Consider the following 23,717-nt stretch of genomic DNA (forward strand, 5'->3'; position numbering starts at 1 on the left):
ATTTCAAAAATATATGACATTGACTGTTATTTGTGTATCTTGCGATGGTACTTGGTACAAACAAGGACATTCATCGACAAACGGAGTCTTTTCTACTATTAGTGGCAAAGTGTTAGATGTAGAAGTCATGTCCAGATATTGTAAAGGTTGCAGTGTTACTTAAGCCATCCAAAATTTTAATCTAACTGCTTATGCACAATGAAAAACTTTTTTTGTTTCTAAGTATGCGTAATTACCAAGGTTAGTGCAAATATACTGCTGATAAAATAAATAAAACAACATAAGCCAGGACTGGGTTTACCAATGGGTATTATTATGAAAGTAAGATATATATATATATATATATATATATATATATATATATATATATATACTATATATATATATATATATATATATATATATATATATATATATATATATATATATATATATATATATATATATATATATATATATATATGAAGAGGAGTGAGTTACAAAAATGTTTGCATGGTAAAGCACAAAATGCTAATGAATTGTTTAATAAAAAGATTTGGGACCGTATACCAAAACGAACATTTGTCTCGCTTACCCAATTAGAAATTAATGTATATGATGCTGTAGCTTACTTTAATATTGGAGCCAAAAATATTTTAATACAACTGGACATAAAACAAAGCTTTCATATGATTGCAGGATGCAAAACATTAAATATTGAAATAATAAGAAATGTCGAAGTTAGAATGAACCCTGGCAAATATTAAGTGACAAAAAGTTGAAAAAAAAATGACAAATTAATTGACTTATATTTACCTGGTGGATTTTGAAATTTTGGTTTACTTTTTTTACCTATTTTATGAATAAAGCTTTTCCGAATTTAAAGTTTTTACTTTAATCGTGTTTTTCTCAGAATAGCAATTTGTACACACCGGCCATTATGTTTGGAAAACCGTGTGATATTTTTCTATGAAATTTTCAGGAAGTGTTTACCATATTTCACTCTATGATATGAATAAAATAGATTTTAATTAAATTATAAAAATTAAAAAAAATTTCAATAAAAAGATAAAAAATTTGACTCTGAACTTTGGTCGTCCTGTTGTGGCGGTGACAAAAAGGTATGAAGTATCTGTTCCACTCATATCATAGCCCTGCCCTATGGCAACGTTATTATTCAATATTGATTGGTGGAAATGTGCCTATTTATTTTTATTTTGGCCGGCGTGAAGTCACTTTTTGATCGTTTTAAAGGTTTTTTTAGTGGTTACCATGGCATTAGTATAAATTTTCAACAAAAAATTTATGGATTATTTTAAATTTACTATAAGCATGTTACCAATAATTATTTTTTATTATTTTTAATTAAATACCAAGTTTTAAATTCAAAGGGGGTATCCCCTTAAAAAACACGTTAATCCTAGTAGTAACAATTTATTATTAATTAATAGTCCATCCATAGTGTTTTTTTTTATTAATTCTGTGTTCTTATGGAAAAATACAAATTAAATTTTTGTTAACTTAATTAATTTTTTTGGTCAAATTTTTCCATTTCCTTGTATTGTCATCGAAAATGATTAAGTGTGCAAAATTTGAGCAAAATTGGTTGAGAAAAAAGCTTTCAAAAATTGATTTCAAATTTTGTGGCACACAAACATATATATATAGAAAGTAACCTTATATAAAGCATGGGAAAATGTTTGCAATTTCATTATTTATATTTTGAAATAATGTTGATTTGTTATTATCACATAAAAAAAGTTAGTGTCATCAAACACTGTGTCATTATGAAACACACATTTTCCTACCGAGCGCTTGCTTTCATAGCATTGCTTTCAGAGCGCTTGCTTTATAAGCAGGAGATCGAGGTTCGAAACGAAGTTTGGTCTATTTTCGCGTCACGGTAAGGAAGGAGGCGTGAACTGGAAGTTCAAGACAGTAAAGGTCTGAGACCAAGGAAGGAGCCTTAAATGCGCGGTGCTCTGTGACAAAACCGTCAGGTCTTCTTGAGGCTCCTAAATAACAAAATAAATAAAAAATAAATAAATAAAAAACACGACTGCCATTAAATTCGAAACTTTATAAAAATCATTCTTGTAAATAAGTACACGGCGTTAACTTTAGCAAAAAATCTTTCGACGCGAATTTAAATAGTTTTAAGTATCATTTAGACTGGAATTTTTCTACGTTTAATCCAGTCTATAGTTAATTAAATAACTAAGATTTATGGATTTTTCGTTCAAAAAGTGAATATTTTAATTTGTCAATATGTTAAACATAAATTACATACTTTGTTTGTGTAAGAAGATATTTTTATTTACGCATTAATCGTATTATTTAAGGCTTTACAAATATGCTTGAAAAAAGGTGCTCGATAAACCGCTATGTTACCTCTTCCATACACATAGTTAAATATCTAAAAAGGTACTTGGATTACGATCTTTCTTTTTAGCTAGAGATTTTAAAAGTTAATTTGTATTTCTTGAGATATTTAATTTTTTCTTGCTAAAATTGACATTTTCAACTTTCAAAAAGTCTTAAAACCTAAAATAATAAATCGTTTTTAAAATCTCTAACTAAATATTATAACACACCTAAGATCATTTTTTGAAAATTTTTTTTAAATGTAGTGGGAGTGAAGCATCAGTTTATCTTTAATGTTTCCGTGTGATTTTCCAGGAAAATTATTGGCAGCCATTTTTTTTGTTTCTTTTTTTTGTATTTTGATAAAATTTTGAAATTATAAATAATATTACAAAATAATATTACCAAGTTTTTGAAATAATATTCTTTTTTTTCATGTTTGTATAAATTACAAAGTTTATAATTAGGCAGTTAAAAAATTTTATTTTTAAGATTTAAGTAAAAAAATAATTTGTTTACGAATCTCTCAACTTGCAATGTGCAACCAGGAAATGGAATCAGATCATTCAAAAAAGTAATTTAATTTTATATATAGTATTAAAATAGTATTATAATATATATATAGTCTTAAAATATTAAAAGGTTAAAAATTTATTTTAATATAGTTTATTTATTACTCACTAAATTTATTTTCACTTTTAAACTCTGTATATGAATAATGAGGGATAGCAAAAGCATAGGTTGTTAGCTTGATATGATCAATATAAGAAAGAAAAAAGGTATTAAAATTTTAAAAAATTCATGACAATAGTAGTAAAATTAACAAAAATAAAAATAATAAAATAGTATTAAATAATGATAATTTAAAGTTTTAACTACAGTACTAGTAGTAATAATACTTAAATAGTTTTTACAAAATAGAGACCAAAAAAGTTACAGTAATAGTAAAAATTATTATGTTTGTATAAATTTGTACTGTTACATGAGTAATAATAAAAAGAAATGTTTTTTTTTAGAGACAGAGCATTTGATATTGTTAGAAAAAATTCAACAAAAAGAAATAGAGTATCAAAGCAGTTGCGAAAAATCAATTTTACAGAGTTAAAAAAACAATGAGTTACATAATGCTTATGAGAAATTGCAAATGTTATTAAATGAAATAGGTGAGTTTTAATTTTGAAAGTTTTAAATAGTTCCTAGTTAATAATTTCTTATATACAAATTGCTACTTTGAATGAAATAAGCAGCAATTTGTATTATAGTTAAATAACTATTGTTTCTTTTAACCCTTTGAAGCCCATGTTATACTAAGCACATTTTTAAAATATGACCTGGATGATCTATGTAAATACACCATATTGAAAATGTGGGACACCAGTGTCCCATAGTTGTTAAAGGGTTAAATAACACTATGTATTAAAATATTATCTCATTTTTTCCAAACAACTTTTTTTGTCTTTTTTTTTTTTTTCTAATATCATTTTTTTTCTAATATCGATCATATCAATCTAACAACCTATGATTTTATTATCCTTCATTATTTATTGATAGATAGAAGTGAAAATAAATTTAGTGATAATTTTATGGAAATTTATTTATTTTTTAACTTAATTTAGCAATTTACAAAACCAAGGGATTTTTAAAAGTAAACTTGATATCCACTTGCTTAGCGTGTGTTCTACTTACTTAGTGTAAGTTAATGTTTTACTTATACTGATTATTTATTTATAGAGTCAGAATATTTGATGTTGGTAGACAAAGTTAAACAGAAAAAAGTAGAACTACAAAATCTTTGTGAAAATACTTTTGTACAGAGTCAAAAAATGATGAACTACTTACAAGTTGTATGCAAGTTTCTATTCTATTTGCGAAGAAAGGTTATGCACAAATAAGAAAAGAAAATGTGCCAACTGATGCCTCAATGATATACAGTAATACGAGATCTGCAAAATACAGACAACGCCATGATTCGAATAATGTTATGGAATATCTTCATGGTGGCCACCTAGGCCTAATTTATGGATGTTGGGATTTATTAGCTACTTCTGCCTTCTCAAAAGATATGGAAGAATTTATTTTATCCTACAAACATGGTCAGTTTCTTCAAAAACTTTATTGCAGAATAAATGCTAAAGGAGCACAGACAGAGCATGCAATGAAAGAAGCTGTTGCCACAAAGTACACGACACATCTTTCTAGCCGTAAGTACTCACAAATGTGTCGTATTCAAGCACACAGCTTTCAAAATCATACTACTAAAAATGGTATTAACAGTGACTACGGTTAAAACAATATTGATATTAAAGCAAAGGCTATATCAAACAAAGCTGTTACTCTGTTTGTAAATTCTTTAAATATTGGTGATGAAAGTGTAATTGCTGGATGTTGTGGTGCCTCTCGAACTATACCAGGTTTAATTACAATGATTTAGATCTACATTCCAAAGTTGATTCTTAAAATCTAAGCTGAAATGGTTTAATGACAATAGAAATCACTATGTTGTTGAATTCTCTGGTGATGGAGCTCCTGAATCAAAAGAAAAAACTCTATTGGATTACTGTCATTTTTAAACTTTGGTGAAAGAATTCAAAGCCGCCAATTTCACTATCTTCTGCATGCAGTAACAGCTGGGGAAAAGGATAACGTATGCAAGATTAGGAGACAACACACTGATGAAATGTTGCTTATTGAAGGAAACACATTTAATATCAACAATGAAAAATCAACATTTGAATTCATACCATCAGCTGATACTGCATGGGTAGTATTTGCTAGTAATTGTTTATCATGCAGTGCAACTTACCCATCACACAATTAGTTGCGGTAGTGATACAACGTATACAGTGCCCGCTACAAAATTATGGAAAATTGAAATAAAAAAGTTAGAGCATTTAAAAAAAACATTTTCTTCTACTTCAAAAGAAAAGTTGCAGCACAAAGTGATATTAGAATTTATAGCTAGCAATGGGATAAGGCAGCTAGGCAATCCTGTGATTGGCAAGTTTGCTGATCGATTTCAGCCAGAACCTGTACATTTAGAAATCAACAGTTGGCAACATTTGCTTGGTAATATTTTAATCTTCATTTTTAGCATAGTCATAAGAATAAACAGTCAGGAAAAAAGGCGGTTTCTATTGCTAAACTGTTTTATGTTGAAACTCGTAACAATGACCCGCTGAAGGTGAGAGTAATGTTAAATAAAGTTTTGTTTACCACAAAAAGGTAAATAAAACTTTATTTAACATTTTATTAACTTTTTATTAACTTCTTAAGAGTTTGAACTGAAGATTGGTTTTGAGATTTAATGTGAATAGTTTTAAAAAAATTTTAATATGAATTATTTTTCTAATCTTTTAGAAAAGATTACTTTAAAAATCTGTTAGAAGAGATTAACTTTAAAAATTTATTTTACGTAGTTGAAGTAGTTATAAATAATTTTATAATAATTTATACAAATATATATTTAATATATATATATATATATATATATATATATATATATATATATATATATATATATATATATATATATATATATATATATATGTATGTATATAATAAAATATATAATAAAATATATATATATAATAAAATATATATTATATATATATGTGTGTATGTATATATATATATATGTATATATATATATATATATGTGTGTGTGTGTGTGTGTGTATGTATGTATGTATGTACAGGGTTCGTGACACTCAGGGAAAACCAGGGAAAAGTTTTTAAAATTTAGAAAATCAGGGAATACCTGGAAAACTCAAAGAATTTTTCTTGAAAATCTTTAAAATCAGGGAAAACTCAGGGAATATTTTTTATTTTAATATTTAGATTGAAGTTACTTTACAGTATCCAGTTTTTGAATCTTTTTTAATATTGAAAGTTGCTCACTACAGTGGTTTTATAACATTTATAATATATAGTAGCTATATGTTTAGATAAATGGATTACTATAGCAACTATATGTTTTGGGAACAAGGATTCAGTTGCAAAAGTAATATATCCTTCAACATAAACAGGGAAAAATATATACTTTCCACCGCGCGAACTTAGGGAAAAAATACTTGAAAATATAAGAAAATCAGGGAATTATCAGGGAAAACTCAGGGAAAATGGATTTTCAAAACTGCCATGAACCCTGTATATATATATATATATATATATATATATATATATATATATATATATATATATATATATATATATATATATATATATATATATATATATATATATATATATATATATATATTAATGTAGTTATATAATATATATCAATGTATATTACATATTTATGCACATTGATATATATTATATAGCTACATACATTAATATATTAAATATATTATCATTTAAAATAATATGATATATATATGTACATGCATACATACATTCATAAATATGTATGTATATATATATATATATATATATATATATATATATATATATATATATATATATATATATATATATATATATATATATATATATATATCTTTACTTTTTTTCAGATGACTGTAAAATGATTTATTGTATGTACATTTTGTTGTGTCAATTGATCAAAAATTAATACCATTGTGGATTGTTTTTTGTTCTTTGACACAAAAATTTGAAATTTGGTAGAAATATTTTATTCTTTAACTTTCTGGGAAAGAAAGTATTTTTTGTATTATTGGATTTTACTATTCATCAAAAGTAAGAAGCAATTTGTATTATCGGTGAGTAAGATTTTCAAGTTACCTTTACATTTTATGTTGTATAGTAAACTTATTAATACAATAGTACATAAATAAATTGTATTAATACAATGTATTTAAATTTGATTATTTTGAATAATTATTTAACTATTATTAGTATTATTTGTTAATTTTTTTTTCACTAACTTCAAAATTCTGAAATTACTTTACTGTTTATATCATAATATTTTAGACATATATATACAGTGCTGTGAATAAGTTTTAGACCACTTGTATAATTAGACGTATATTCAATTTTTTTCCTATGTAATTTTTTTAAAGAATACTTAAGTTTAATTATATATAAGAAAAGTTGAAAGAATATATTATTTTGAATAAATAAACAAAATTGATGAGGAAACATGAGGGATTTGTTTGTTTATTTATTAAAATGATGTGTCATAACAACCACATCCAAAACAGGATATTCAAAGAATGCTGTTACAGAAATGAGATAAACTGGCTTCCTTGAAGATAGAAAGAAAAGTGGTAGACCTCCTAAGTTAACAAAAGATGACAATAAGTATTTAAAAACCCTATCTTTAAGAAATACAAAAAAAGCATCAACCGAGCTGGCAAAAGACATTAACACAGCAACTGGGAAAAATGTCAGCTCTTCTTTTATTCAACGGCATCTACTTAAATCGGGATTAAGAGGGTGTGTTGCAATTCGAAAACCATTATTACGGTGTGGCAATAAAGAAAAACAACTTATATATGCAAAACAACACATAGATTGGGCCCAGGAAATGTGTAATCGGGTTCTGTACACCAATGAGTCCAAATTCAAAATTTTTGGAACGAAAGGATGCCAATATTTTTGAAGAAAAATTGAAGAAACCTATTAGCCCGAATGTTTAAACCCTGCTATTAAACACAGAGGAGGCTCTTTACAAGTTTGGGGCTTTTTATCTTCATTTGGAGTAGGTGATTTGATCAAAATAGGGGGGGGGGGGGATTCACCGGGGAACGTTATGTGAATATCCTAAGGCACCATGCTGTATCATCCGGAATGAGACTAATAGGTCATAATTTTATTCTGCAGCAGGACAATGACCCAAAACATTGTTCCCGAGTGGTAAAAAAATATTTAAATGGAATGGCAGAGGAAGGAGTACTGGAATTGATGACCTGGCCTCCCCAGATTTTTTACCTTCATTTTTTGACTTTTAATTGCTGCTACCCAGCAAACATGTTATAGCGGAATTTCAGTGGACCTATACAGGCATTTTGAGCGGACCACTGTAGTTTTTCCCATCGTTTACTTAGTGGACCATTTGTGGAAGCCGCCAAAGTGGCTTGCCGATAATTAACCACCATTATAATGTCGGAAAATTATTGGCTTGCCGTTTATATTGGCTGCCACTAATGGTCTATTAAGTAACTGATGAGCAAAACTCCAATAAAACGCTAAAAATGTGTATATAATGGTCCACTGCCAATCCACTAAAACAATGTGCTGGGTAGCTTACAAGCCTGTTTCACTGTTGCTAAGAAAACAGCTTCTAGCTTCCTGACTTATCCTATTTCGCAGGAAGTCCTTTCCGATTTCCAACGTTTACTCTTCACGTTTACAGGTAATTCTGAAAAAATTTGAATTTAGCAAGTAGACATTGGTTGTCACAACATTCTTTCTAGAAATGGTCTTTACCATTTCTAGAAAGAATGTTAAAACTACCGAATCAATGTGTTTATAACTTCAGCCAAGAGTAACTTGGCTGTGACAAATTGTCCAAGAGCGTGTATTGAAGTTGACGGAGACGTGAGTGCTTTCTATGTCCATTGATATGGACATAGAAAGCTAATGACCACACATATTATGTTCAACAGTTTCTGAACTCCGATACTCTGCTGGGTGTTGCGAAATACCTCATTGATAGCTTGATTAATGCCCAGTATTAAATGCGCACAACATTTTAAAATAAAATCCTCAACACCTACTCTCGAGTCCCTAAAACAAGGGAAGAGGGAAGGGGAATTAACCAATTTGTAAATTTAATACTTTTTTCAAAACACGCATAAAACAATTTAATTTAAGCGTGGGTTTTGGTCAAATGCGCATTTTCTAACAGCTGTTTTGTCATAATTTTAATAGGATTTAATATGTGATATAAGTTTTATACTTTGCTAAAAAATTAAACCAAAAAGCTCATTTCTGACAAATCGATTTACTAGGTTAGCCTGTTTACGCTGAAGATTTTGTTTTTATCGTTGACTGAAATAACTATTTTCTAATTTTAAGGCCAATTTTCACTGATTTTTTTGTTTTTAGTTTTAAGATATAAATTTTTTGTTGATAATAAGTAAAAACAAATAAACGGGGGAGGGGGAGATCACAGGGAGCCCGCCAAAACCGCGAAACACTTCAGCCTGAATTCGCAGGCTACCGCACCATCAGATCCTGAATGAGAAGTATACTCAATATAGCCCGTGGTCAATGTTCTCTACTCTCTGTCTGGATCACCGATTTTAATGTGGTCCACATTGATATCGTACTACTTGTAGCCGGCAGCTTTTTATTTTATCAACAATCAACGGTAACAACATCACCAGCGTCTTTATCGATATAATTTGCTATCTGGAGATTGAGAAAAGATTTGAGGAGAAAGCGTAGGTGATATCTCTAGTAGAGTGCCGTCTTTTCAGGTTGTCGACGATTGTGCTCTTTTTCGGTTCGTCGATTTGAATTGACTGTTAATTTCTGACCAAAATGATGTTAGTAGTTTTACAATAATACCATCTACGTCACCGCGACTGATTTTGTGGTTGCATAAACACTGGGTTGTACATCTTATTATACGTTTTTCTAAACAATTACGACTTCTTACCGGAATCTTTAGGAACATATTTTCTAGACTAGTATGGTCGTTTCTCGAACTTGAAGACAGCATGATAGGAAGCGCAGCAACGAAGTCCTAATCTTGGTCTTCCGAGTTGATTCCTTAAACATCGTCCGTGCTTAGTGCATTTATATACTGCAAACTTCTGTATGCTTTTTTCTGCATACTGGTTTTCTCTAAAGACGTCCGCTTTTTCACATTTGACTGATGTCTTTCCTCGTTTTTCTTCACCTGTTTTTTCCATTTCCGTAAAATTGTCGATGAGCAAGTTGCCAAGTAGGACTCGTAGCAATTATCATAATGGAACGCTTCGTCTTCATCTGTCATTTTAAGGCCGAACAACTTTTCCAAATTTTGTTGGTGTGCCACAAAACTTGTACTGATATCGCTCTGCTTGCCATACGCATGTTGAAATCTTGAGCTTTTTGTATCCATTGACTCGTTTATTTGTAACTTAAATTTTTATGCTGTTTAACCAAAGTCATGAAAGTTTGACATTCGTCTCTTGCCTTCTAGGCTATGTTTTGTTGACACAGCGGATAGATGTTCTTCAATATCCAGTGATCGGGTAGTTCCTGCGCCACTAATTGCGTGCTTTATTATATAAAACTTTAAAACCAAGTCTCACTGAACACAGGTGTATCCGTCCAATTAAATGTGCACCACTTTGCAACTTGGATTTACCGATGAACGTTGATTCTTCTCGGAACACTAGCTTCACGATTTCGCGAATTACAGTATCGCATCTAGTTTTGACTGAACTATCCATTAACTATCTCAAATAATGGGTTTTCATAGTAAAATAAACGTGCGACTGGTCACGTTGACACTTCATTTGGTCACATAATTTATTAATAGGATCTGTTCTGATCGTTTATTGGCGTCTTTTCTTAGTTATAAGCTCTTTCTTGGTCGGAATTCTAGTATTTTTTGTGAAAATTGATTGAAATATTGTATTTTGACAACTATATAAAGTTAACAAACGTCAGAACCGATTAGAACTAGGATCTATAGTAAATTAAGGCACTTTTTCAAAAGATTTTAACTAAGTTAATGTTAACGCCCATGAGCGTTAGTGATCTAATGACTCCAATGATGTTCTTTAGATTCACTTTTAGGGGTAGTAAAAAGGTATATAAAAATAATATAAAAAATATAACAATATAAAATTACATAAAAAAAGAAAAGTTTCTTCAAATATTAAAAAAACCTGATGTAAAAAAAGTTATAACATCTAAAGATTTTGTTTGGACATTTTACGCTTGTAAAATCATGCTAATTTCAATTAAATTTCGAATAATTTGTAAATCGCCTTAACTACACCGAGTAGGTTATTTATACCAGACTGAACGTGCTACTGGTCACATAGGCGCCTTAGTGGTTAGGTACGTGCTCCCAAAGGTGCACGTCTAACTTCCCTACTATTTACTAAATTTTAAACATTTCCCATTTATTTCTGCGATACTTTTGGACAGAAAACACGACTTCTTGACCTAAAATCCTTGACTTGCCTCAGAAACAAAAGATACGTGATTCAAACAACAACAACAAGATATTTATTTTCCTTTTCAGATCATAAAATAGTATTATAGTAATAATAAATATAATAATAATAATAAAAAAAAATTCATAACTCCATTGATTGTAGTAAGTGAAAATAATTGCTTATTAAAAAAAAAAATAATACATATATATATATATAAATGAAAATAATATAAAATAATATAAAAATGAGTAAATTAATTTTAAGTATTTAATAATAATAACTAAATGATTGACAAGGATGGTGTCACTCAAACAGAATTCTAATCAAAGGAGTGACGTCAGTTTTAAAATATAATATGATTAATAATAAGCATACACACATAGAACATAAACAAAGTAAACATTTAAAAATCATACTTTGATGATGATAATAAAAAATAAACAAACAAGAAATTAATGATAATAGTTGTAGTAATCATAATTTTAAAAAAAAGAGTATATTTAAAATATTTAGTGAAAATCATGTCAATAAGTTAGAATAAAATTGTTCTCAGAATTTTTTTAAATTGATTTTGTTTTAAATTTAGAAAAGTCGATTGGAGTTGTAGTTTTTTGAACTCATTCACTATGCATACAAGACTCTTGTTCCATTCACAAATGCACTAATAAACAACAGAATGTTTACCATACTTCTGAGTTTTAAATGATGGTACACTAAGTTTTACATTATATATGTTTCTAGTAGAGTATGTATTATTCTACTTTCTGTAAAAAAGTCTGTTATAGAAGTGGGTAAATTTTTATTAAGAGAGTCAAAAACAAAAAGAAGATTAATTTTACAAGCGCTGGAAAGGTTGGAATTTTTAGTTTTTTGAAAGATTCTGATGCTTCTTACTTAAAAGGTTGGAAGTTTATAATTCTTATAGTTGATGTTGAGAGAACATCAATTTTTTGATGTGATAGTTTCCATTTTGACCCCAAATTTGACAACAGTAACTAAGATGCGATGAAAATAATGCACAGTAAATATTCTTTAGTAGGAATTTCTCGACATAATGGCGAATTATTGAAAGTGCGCCGTTAAACCCCACCTCTGAGCCAGTTTTGCGACATCGGTTAGGAAGGAGGCGTGCACTTTCAACTAAATGCTCATCCGCGTTGCTCTGTGATAAGACCGTATGGACTTCTTAGGGCACCTAAATAAAATCAAAATAAAAAAATGCTATTTAACGCACAAATTTCTGTAATGTTTGGATCAAGCAACAAAGAAAAATATGATATATTAAACGCATATATTTGTGGAAACATTTTTTTATCAATTTTAGGCAGCCATTTTGAAAATTTCTAACCGAAATCAGTGTCGCAGACCAAAAATTCTTCCAGATTTGAATTTGTTTCAGAAAAACTTTCAGATTTGCCCTAACTTATCAATATAAATTACTAAACTGCAGCCACGCTTTTTATTTTGTTGCTTTAAATTTATTTGAATTAAGAACATCTTTTATATTTCTGGAATGATAATAAGAGCAGTTGCTTTGTAATAATTATTATTTTATCGAAGCATATGCTTCGATAAAATAATTTAGATCCGAATCCAAATCGTAATTTAGTAAAAAGTAGTAAGTTTGAAAAAAAGAAAGTGTTTAACTCAAAATTGTTGGATTCAAATTCATTTTTATTATAGCAACTATTATTACTAGACCTTAATGAATAAAAGAAATTTTTTTATAAATTACGCTCAATTAATTTGTTATAAAACAACTTTACCAAAATTACCTCTTTAGTCTTAGGTCTTAAGCATCTCTAAGCAACTCTTTTCTTAGCTCTTGTTTGTTTGCAATAATCTTCGTTTATGAAAAGCGTTGATTTCAGAGATTTATTTTGATGTACTTGTTTAAGATAGCTGTTTAATCTTTAAAATCTAAAAATTTTATTTTAACTTTCCTAATTTCTACCTACACTATGCGCTCGTGAAAATGCGCTTGGAACGATCTTCATCGTGAATCGAACAAGTTCATCGTGACAATGCGCTCGTTCAATAACAAAATTATCATGTTGTTCGATTTTTGTTTTAAGGAAACCTTGTACTTTTTTTTTGCAATCTTCCCAACTTTCATCTACTGATTCTTCAATACCATTTATTCTTAAATTGTTACGCCTATTTCTGTCTTCAAGCTCTACTAACTTATCTTTCATACTCTCTATAACAATGCTTTCAAAGTTTGAATTTTTGTGTTCAAGTTTAGCTTCGGCAAGCTCGACAGATCTATATATCAATTCTTCAACAAATCCATATATCAAAAATTTGCTACTTAAAACCTTATAGCTTTTTGTAGAATTGTTTGATTTTGATATACTGTACTAAAGCTCTTTCCAATGATATATAACAATCTAGTAATTAATCAATACATGTGTGTGCTTGTGTGAGTCTTTCATCTTTCAACTTATATTGAATGTTGAAAGACAGTGAATTAATAAACAAAATAAATCAAACCATTTTTCTTTATTTATGATTAGAAAGTAATTTAAACATATTTTTAGTAAAATATAGAACTTAGTTTTGTTTCTTATTAATTTTAACAAAATTAGTTAAAAATACTTGCAAATTTTTTGCTGATGATAGCCAATTGGTTGCTAAAATAAAGTCAGTTATGGATTTGGCCTATGTTCAGGAGAACATTGATATCTTAGGTCAAGACTTTGGCGCATGGAATTCAGTATAAATAAATGCAAAGTTCAAAAGTTTCGCGGTGGTTTCTCAGAATTTGACATACTCCTGACAATGTTGAACACACATGGTAGTTGCATTTCTCTTAAAGTTGTATCTGTCGAGAGAACATTGGGTATCCTAGAAAATAATAAACTCAAAGGGTCAGAACAGATTAGTTAAGCTACTCTTCAAAACTACTTGTCAAACTCTATAATTGGGATACTCAAAATAACTTTCAAAAAATGGAATCCAAGTAAGTTCTTCAAGCTTAATACAACATCTCTTAATTTTTGGCCTATAGATGATGTCATTTTTTGTAACCCCCTCCCCTCACACCAAAAGTAACATTAAATGACATTATATATATATATATATATATATATATATATATATATATATATATATATATATATATATATATATATATATATATATATATATATATATATATATATATATATATAATATTATATGCGTAATGACATAACATGCGTATATATATATATATATATATATATATATTGCATGTTATGTCATTATTGCATGTTATGTCATAATTGTTTTAAACATTTTACAATAAATATTAGTTATTTCTTAACATATTAGTATTTTTTAGCGTGACCTTTATTGGCAATGACAGCTACAGGTCATTGTCCTGTTGGAACACCCAGGACAACGGCATTTCATAGTCTGCATACGACAACATCACTTTATCCAATATATCAACATAAACGTGTTGGTCCATAATGGTGGTAATGCTATGAATGGGCCCTACTCCGTAATAGGAAAAGCATGCCCATATCATTATACTACAACCTCCATGTTTAATAGTTTCGATGGTATATTTTGGATTGTATTCTGCATTCGGCGGTCTTCTGACATACGCCCGAGAGCCTTTTCCACCATAAAGCACAATCTTACTTTCGTCTGTCCATAAAACATTCCTCCATTTTTCGAGTGGCCAATTTGAGTGTTTTTTATCAAACGCAATACGCATTATAACATGTCTGGCACTTAGAAGTGGAACTTTTCTGGGGCTACAGGCTTTTAATCCATTAACTCGCAGACAACTCCGAACTGTTTGTACTGTTGCATTGATGTTAAATTCCTTTTTCAGCTCGGTAGCTGTTTTAAAAGGTTCCTTTTTAGCCTGTCGGACTAAGCGATTGACCAGCAATGTTGAAATAGAACGTTTTCGACCACGTAGTAGTAGTAGTAGTAGTAGTAGTAGTAGTAGTAGTAGTAGTAGTAGTAGTAGTAGTAGATGCTGTAGCCGCCCGAAGACGACGAGTGTGTGTATTAATAACACACTTAGACAGCCGTGTCAGTATTAATTTTATTTAAAAGGAGCCAATTGTCTAATTGTGCTTTAAAACTGTTTACTGATTTTGCATTAACTACATCTTTAGGTAGTTTATTCCATGGTTTTGTTATTCTGTTAGTAAAGAATGAGTGTCTTAAGTTGCACTTTGTTTTTTCGCGTTCAAACCTGACACCGTTTCCTCTAGATATTTGAAAGTCATTAGGCTTGAAACCGTTTAAAAAGTCCACATTTTCAATCTTATTTAATAACTTATAAGTCTGGATCAAATCTCCACGAAGTCTGCGTTCACATAATGGGCTGATGCCAAGAATCTCCAGTCTTTCCTCGTATTTCATTTTTGCCAGAGTCGGATTGAGTCTCGTAGCCCTGTGTTGAACTTTCTCGAGCAGTTCTATTTCTCCTTTAAGCTGAGGGGACCACACTGGAACCGCGAATTCAGTTATTGGGCGAACAAACGTCACGTATAAGACTTTAAGAGTCTGCACATCCAGTTTCACAAATGTGTTTTTAATCATTCCCAGCATTTTATTTGCCTTCGAGCTGCAAGATATAATTTGCTGTCTCCATTTCATGTTTGCTGAGAATAATACGCCTAGATCTTTTTGAATAGTAGTTTACCGGACGATTCAGTGCGATATTTTCTGTTAAATAATCTACAGTTTCCATGAGATTTGTCGTGCATGATCTAGATTTTACAAATCCATGTTGACACTTCGATAAAAATTTATTGTTCGTAAAATGTGCCAAAAGTGAGTCTTTTATTATGCTTTCCAGAATTTTACAGGGCACAGAAGTCAGTGATACTGGTCGATAATTATTCGCTTCTAGCTTACTGCCTTTGTTCTTAAAGATTGGGGTAATGTTCGCAAATTTCCATTGCTTAGGTAGTTCGCTCTTATCAATCGAAGACATAAATATCAATGTGATTGGCATTGCTAGTCCTTCAGCGCAATTTTTTAAAATGATAGTACTCAATTGATCAACTCCACATGATTTCTCAATGGATAATTTGCTTAATCTTGTTTCTACGTCACTGTAATTAATTGCACTCTCGTCAAAATCTAAATATTTACCCCCACATCTCGATCCGAATTCTGGTAATACTTGGTCGCCCTCTCTAGTGAAAGAGTTTTGAAAATTTTCGTTTAAAATATCAACAATCTCACTAGTCGTATTTGTAACATTTCCTTCGACGTTTTTTATCGCTTTAATTGAGCTCTTTACATTTTGTTGATCGTTCACATATTTAAATAGTATCTTCTTGTTTCTAATCGATTTGTAGACCAGTTCGCGTTCGTATTTTTTTCTGGCTTTTCTCGTTTCAATTTTAACTGTTTTACACAATGCTTTGTATTCATATTTTTATTTTTCCAATTTGTGCAACAGTTTAAATGTCTCATTCGTCTTTTGTTCTTCACAAGTTCTTTTAGTTCATTGTCAATCCAAAAAATTCTTTTAAGAGTCCTGTTTTTCGAGCTGTGACACGGTATATATTTTTGACAAGCTTCGTTAACATAAAAAATGAGCGTGTCGTACATCTCCTGGACATTAATTGCATCAAAAATGTTTACCCAGTCTGTATTTGTAAAAAATTTGTTCATTCCTGCGAAGTCAGCTTTTTTTAAAATATATTTCCGATTGCTAGCTACAGTTTTTGTCTCATGGTGATTGAGTGCATATTTAAAGCAAATTACAAGATGTCCTTTGCTTATATTCCCTAATACCGCATTTGTCTCAACTTGAAATAATCTTTGTTCGTTTACTGTGAACAGTAAGTCCAGTGTATTCTCGTACGTTGATTCGTTTAGTTGAAAAGTAGGTATCGCGACGTGCTGAATTAGAATTTCGTCGTTTATTATTTCCGAGAAATGATGTTCTATCGAGTGTTCACTGGAATTTATTGCATGAACTGCTCCATCTGACCATTCAATTTTCGGAAAATTAAAGTCACCCATTATTAAAAGATCTTTAAAACCCCGTTTGTCCACATATTCTCTTGCAGTTCTGAAAACATTTCTGAACAGTTCCATATCTACCACATCGTTTGGTCGGTATATGCATCCTACCAAATATTTGTCGTTCCCGAAAACTAGTACAGTCCAGATTTGTTCTAAGTCAGTCGTCAATAGCCATTTTTCATTTACTTCATAAGACGTTATTTCGCTATTCACGTAAATACAAACTCCTCCGCCCACGCGGCCATCTTTTCTGTCGCTACGATATAAGCAAAAATTTTCCACACACGTAATTGAAGTTTCACTAAACCATGTTTCTGTTACTCCGATTATGTTTGGTTCATTCAGGTGACACAATACTTTAAATTCCTCAAACTTGTTGTTTAGTGAAGTGGCGTTCAAATATATACAGGATAAATACGATAAATTTTCGCTTTTTTTCGCTTTCATTTTTTTTTCTCTATAGTTGTTTTTTAAATCGCACAATCTCGTTTCCACGAATTGCATATCGAAAGGGCGAGTTGGCGTCAAGCTTCGAATTTAAGTCGTTTCGTTTCTTCCTCAACTCAAAGTCCTGTAGTCTCTCGGCCTCTGTCAAGTCTGGGCATATATAGACTTCTTTAAAATCTTGCTTTTCTCTTAGCTTTTTTGACGCGAGTAAGAGAGGATTTCTTTCGCCTTCGGATAACTCGAGTAGAATCGGGCCTGGTTTGGCAGCGTTTTTTGGTTTGAATCTCCTTAAATGTATCGGTTTAACATTTTCTTTTCCTATTGTTTTTAGTAAGTCCTCAATTGCTTTCTTGTCTTCATCAATTTTATCTTTGCTCTCAGTTTTGCTCGAGTCTTTAATTCCATATATAATGACGTTCTTTTCGCGTTTCTTTCGCTCCTCCTGCTCATTAATTGCTGCGTTAACCACAACTAGTTGTTCTTTCGGTTTTTTTGCGTTTCGCGACACCACATTAACCCAATCATTTCCAATGTTCACTGTTGAAGTCACAGCATTTGTTGTTTTGTCCTCCAGCGTTTTAACTCTTCTCTCTAATTCCACAATTTGATTATCTTTCACAACAATCGCTGTTTCAAGAACAGATATTCTCTTGATTAGCGCTTCTATTTCCGTCTTGGTTACCATTTTTTGTGGTGACGGTATCCAAGCAGCCAATTTTATTTTTATTTTTCACGATATTTGTTGTTAATTGAGATAAGATTTAAATTGTCCCTCGGGAGTATATACTTCAGAGTTGATACGGTTGGTTGAATATATTAATATGTGATATTAGATTAAATAAAGCTAAGTTGAAACTAAATTTATAACTTGAGTTTACCAGTTCTGTTAAAAATCACAGCGTGAAAGCAGAAAAGTATACCAAAACCAGTAGACCAGTAATAGTAACCGATAAATCTGCTCCAAACAGTGAAAACAATATACAAAGTATTTTGTATACGTATACCAAAAAACTGAATAACTTTATTAAGCTCCAATAACACGTCCGATCTCTTTAATTACTTTTTTTAATATAATAAATTTATACGTATATAACTCACTAATATTAGCAATTTGATTACAGATATAAGTAAATATATAGTGATAATTTTTCCGTAAATATATTTATTAATTGATAATAAGTTTTGGATTTTGTCAAGGCACAAAAATTGCGGAAAAAAAAATTTAGAAAAAGGTTAAAAATTTGATTCAAAACTTATTGAATAGAACAATAGATTTGAAAATCGTTTACACGCTTAAACATTGGCGGTAAAACAACGAGCAAAAATTGAAAAGTTTACAAAACTCTTTAAAACAAGAAAAAAAAAAAAAAGAAAAAAAAAAATTTGTAAACTCTGTAAAAATATAAGCGAACTAAAGCGTAAATAAAATCTTAGTCACAACTATTTTTATAATAATAATATATAGATAAAAATATATATAATAAAATATAAGTATATAATTATAGGTATATATAAATATAGGTGCGCGAAGTACGACAAAACTGTTATTTTAGACACGAATATAGGCAAGATAATATACTATGATTTAAAAGTAGAAAATAATTTGCGTTTCAGGCTTTTCCTGAAATTTTTTGGCATTTCTTATAATTTTATTGGAACACTCAAATAAATGAACAACTTTTCTATAAGATTTCCCTGCTGATATCAACTTTTGGATCAATTCTCGTTTTTCTGCACAACAATGCTCTCCGCGTCCCATTTTTATACGTAAATGTCTTTTACTAATACGCACTAACATAAAACGAATAAAACAGCAAAAAAAAACCTAACGCTTGCTATTTTCACAACTATTTTTACCGTTAAAAGAGTATTTTACAACAAATGAGTGGTGCTCTTTTATTTTTCGGTCAGAATTAGCATTTTTGATTAAAATCGAGCAAGACCAAGCAGTTTTTTTCCCCAAATGATTTGTTTTAGAAAATAAACATGTTAGCTAATATTTTAAACAGCAAAGCTATAAAAAATGTTTATTTTGCATCGTGTTTTCTTAACAAAAAGGAAAATACGCTTACTGGTGCTATTTTATTTTTCGCAACTGTATATATATAACATTTTATCCGTAATCACCAATGACTTTTTTCTGGTTATATTCTACATTTATATAGTTAAGATATCATCAAATTATAGAACAGATATCATCAAATTATAGAACAGTTGATATCTCATCAAATAATAAACAAACTAATTAAAATAAGCAAACTTTATTTGCTTATTTTAATTCACTCATCCTCTTGCCATGGGTTGTTGAAGTTCTTCGATTGAAACAATAAGTAGTGAATGCTTTCCGCAAACTAAACAGTTATCGTCCTCTTTAGGTATAATCAGATCCGCTGCTTTATCCATATTTGTATTATTGATTTAGCAGTATTGTTTACATCACAATCAAAATAATGATTTTGCTCCTGTCCAAGCAAGCTGTTTAAAATAATTTCTTCAAGCCGCTTAGGAGCAATTTGGGTTTCGTATTTGCAATAATGAGTTTATGTGTTTGCATTACATTATGTTTTACATAGTGAAAACAAAGATTAATTTTATTTGTTTGTCAAACAAAAGAAAACATGAACGGTGTGAAACCCTGTCGTAGAACAATGGAAAATGTAGATAATTAGTCGTAATACAAACGTCGTAGAGTAATAGAAAATGTGAAAACTAGACCGATTCTTTTAAATTTTTAATTTATATTAATCATCAACATAAAAATATTAAATTTACCATGGAAAAAGAAATCAATAAATAGCTTTTTTTAGATATTCTCATTGACGACAAATATAACTTAATTATTAGAATATTTAGAAAAAAGGCTTTCTCAGGCCTAAAAAAACAAATTACCGATATTTCATAGAAAATTAGCATGATTAAAAATTTACGAGATAATTTTAACTTTAAAGCAATGCTATATTTTATCATCATGCCATATATAATCAGAAAGGATAATCAGGTTTAAAATGAACTTTTAAAAACTTGAGGTCTTTTTTTTTTTAAAGAATTGAAACACTTTTAAAGATAGTTAATCTTCCATAGAACAAACATGATACATAGTGATAAATAATACATAACATTTTCTCGTTTCATTATTTACAACTTATTATAAGCGTCTTACGCTTTTGGTTTTGATAATAAGACATATAGAAATCAATAGCTCATCTCTAAGCTCGTAACAAGAATCAAAACTAGGGGAGGGATGTGTAAGTTCGTGTTTTTTATAAAATATCATATTTCCTTTTTTTTTTTTTTTAAACCTTAAAATACATTGTTTTACTGACAATAATACAAAGGTTCAAATATTCAAAGGTATATATATATTTTTTCAATGTTGGCAAAAGACGTCTCACAACCATTACACGTTTACATCTTTATAACCAATTTAGTTAAATAGTTGAAAAAACATATGAATGTAAAGATAAATAGTTGAATAGAAAAATACTCTATCAAAAAACAAAACATATTAATTCGAAACAGAAAACGTTCCGGTAAATTTCTTACTTTAAATACATAAATAGAACTACATTACAAAGACAAATATTAACGTATAATACATTCACGAACGATAACATTAGCGCGTAAAACGGTTCAAAAGCAATCAGAAAATACAGATAAAAAGTATAACAACTTTACGAAACGTTCACTAACTCCACGTACCTTTGACAAACTTTACGTATTAATCACTAACATTACAAGCCGATTTTCAACACTGAATATATCGAATTTATAATTATGTACAGAATCCATTAAATACAATTGGAGTAAACAATTAACTAAATTAAAATATCAGTAACTATTGTTAAAAAATAAAGTCGCGGAACGAAATTGTTTTCATACAAATCCAATAATTGTTGTTAAAATAACAAACCGTTGTGTTTCCAGGTTCAAACATCGTCACAAATCATTGTGTTCCCAAGTTCAAACCTTGTCACAAATCATGTGTTCCCGGGTTCAAACTTCGTCACAAATCATTGTGTTTCCAGGTTCAAACCTCATCACAAACCATCGTGCTTCCAGGTTCAAACCTCGTCACAAATCATTTTGTTTCCAGGTTCAAATCTTACTTACGCTTAAGTTAAAGTCCTTTACAAATGAGGTTAAATCATTTTCAATAAAAGTTCCTTTGTTTCTGGAAGAAAAAAAACCTTAAATAATAAAACATGAAAGCAAAAGAACAGTTTTATTAAAAAAAAAAATTTTTTAGTTGCCTTAAGAGTTTAGCTTTGCTCTCAATTTCTTCTAATCTCTGTATTTCTTCATTTAGCTCTTGAATTCGTTCTTCTATTTTAATTTTGGCAACGTCAGCTTGAGAAGCAAGTTGAGCAAAAGTGTGACTCAGTTCTCTAACATATAAAAAACAAACTTTATGTAAATTTTAAGTTAAATAATATATCTCCTGTTTGTATCTCATGTTATATATAATGTATATAATAATTTGTGTAATCTTACTGCTCTATTTGATGGCTGCAACCTTTGCTAGTGAAGCTCACAATAAGTCTCAGCCTTTCAGTTGCATACTCGACAAACTAAAAAAAAAGATCATAACAGATATTGAGAGAAAATTACATACTGATCGATCATGTTTAAAAAGCTATATATTTTTAGTAAAGTTTAATTCCATTTTTAATTAAAATTTTCATGTATTTAATAGGTACTATATATATATATATATATATATATATATATATATATATATATATATATATATATATATATATATATATATATATATACACGGTGTGTCCCAAAAATAACCGAACTTTTTGGATATAAAATAAAACACACATTATATCATCATTGAAAGTTATTATTTATTCAAAATAGGTTCCATCAGACTCAATACAACATTTGGCACGATCAACCAGCGCATGCATAGATTTTTTTATGTCATTTATAGGAATGTTCTTCAGCATCTCGGTTACAGCTGCTTGAATGGCTGGAATATCATCATAAAATGCTCCTTTCATCTTGGTTTTCAGTTTTGGAAATAGAAAATAGTCACATGGTGACAGATCAGGCGAATATGGAGGGTGGTTGATGAGAGAAATCCGTTTTTTCATCAAAAATTCGTTCACTTTATTGGTCTTGTGAGGCGGTGCATTGTCGTGCAATAAAAACAGTTGTTTTCCAGCTGGATATTCAGGTCTAACACGACAAATTCTTTTTTTACAAACGATCTAAAACGCCTAAATAGTATTCTCCATTAACAGTTCGACCTTCTGTTATGATCAAATCAAGAAAGTCTGGATCGTTTTCAACAGTTTCAACAATGTCTTTGCAATGCTCCACATGAGCGATTTTTTGGTCTTCATTTAATTCATGTGGAACAAAACAGGCACATACCTTTCTTTTACCCAAATCTTCAGTTAAAATTCTCCAAATAGTGTTTTTACTTGTATTTAATTCCTCAGCCAACATTCTCGTAGTAAAATTTGCATCGATACCAATGATTTCACGGACTTTTTCCACCAATTCAGCACGATTACTAGCTTCTGGACAACCTGGCCTCAGATCGTCATTTAAATCCTCACAACCATTTTAAAATTGTGTAAACCACGTATAAACTTGAGTACGACTCATACAATCATCACCATAAACTTTTTTCATCAATTCGAATGTCTCATCGAATTTTTTTTCAAGTTTAACACAAAATTTTATATTCGCTCTTTGTTCCATTTTCGTTTTGTAACATTAGGACACGTTTTTCTTTTATTGAAATGGCTGTAACTTTCACATCTGTCATCCGATTTACATGAATGTAGGTGCGTTTGAAAGAGGATGAATGTATCTTTTTCATGCTGCAAATTATCATTGGATAGCGCTGCA

The 23,717-nt window shown here is 29.7% G+C and overlaps 1 protein-coding gene across 1 annotated transcript in view; it reads right to left on the reverse strand.

The window, feature by feature from the left end:
- Window positions 1-21,124: 21,124 nt before the first annotated feature.
- The window catches only part of LOC100205666 (mitofusin-2), a 46,871-nt gene continuing 44,278 nt past the window's right edge, over window positions 21,125-23,717 (reverse strand). Inside the window, exons 18-20 of the mRNA XM_065800494.1 lie at window positions 22,341-22,417; window positions 22,100-22,234; window positions 21,125-22,020 (exon numbers count right to left, since the gene is read on the reverse strand). Of these exons, the coding sequence (XP_065656566.1) occupies window positions 21,945-22,020; window positions 22,100-22,234; window positions 22,341-22,417 (288 nt within the window). The 3' untranslated portion in view covers window positions 21,125-21,944. The remainder of the gene's footprint in view (window positions 22,021-22,099; window positions 22,235-22,340; window positions 22,418-23,717) is intronic.

The sequence above is a fragment of the Hydra vulgaris genome, chromosome 06, assembly GCF_038396675.1.
Source record: "Hydra vulgaris chromosome 06, alternate assembly HydraT2T_AEP".
NCBI classification, from domain to species: domain Eukaryota; kingdom Metazoa; phylum Cnidaria; class Hydrozoa; order Anthoathecata; family Hydridae; genus Hydra; species Hydra vulgaris.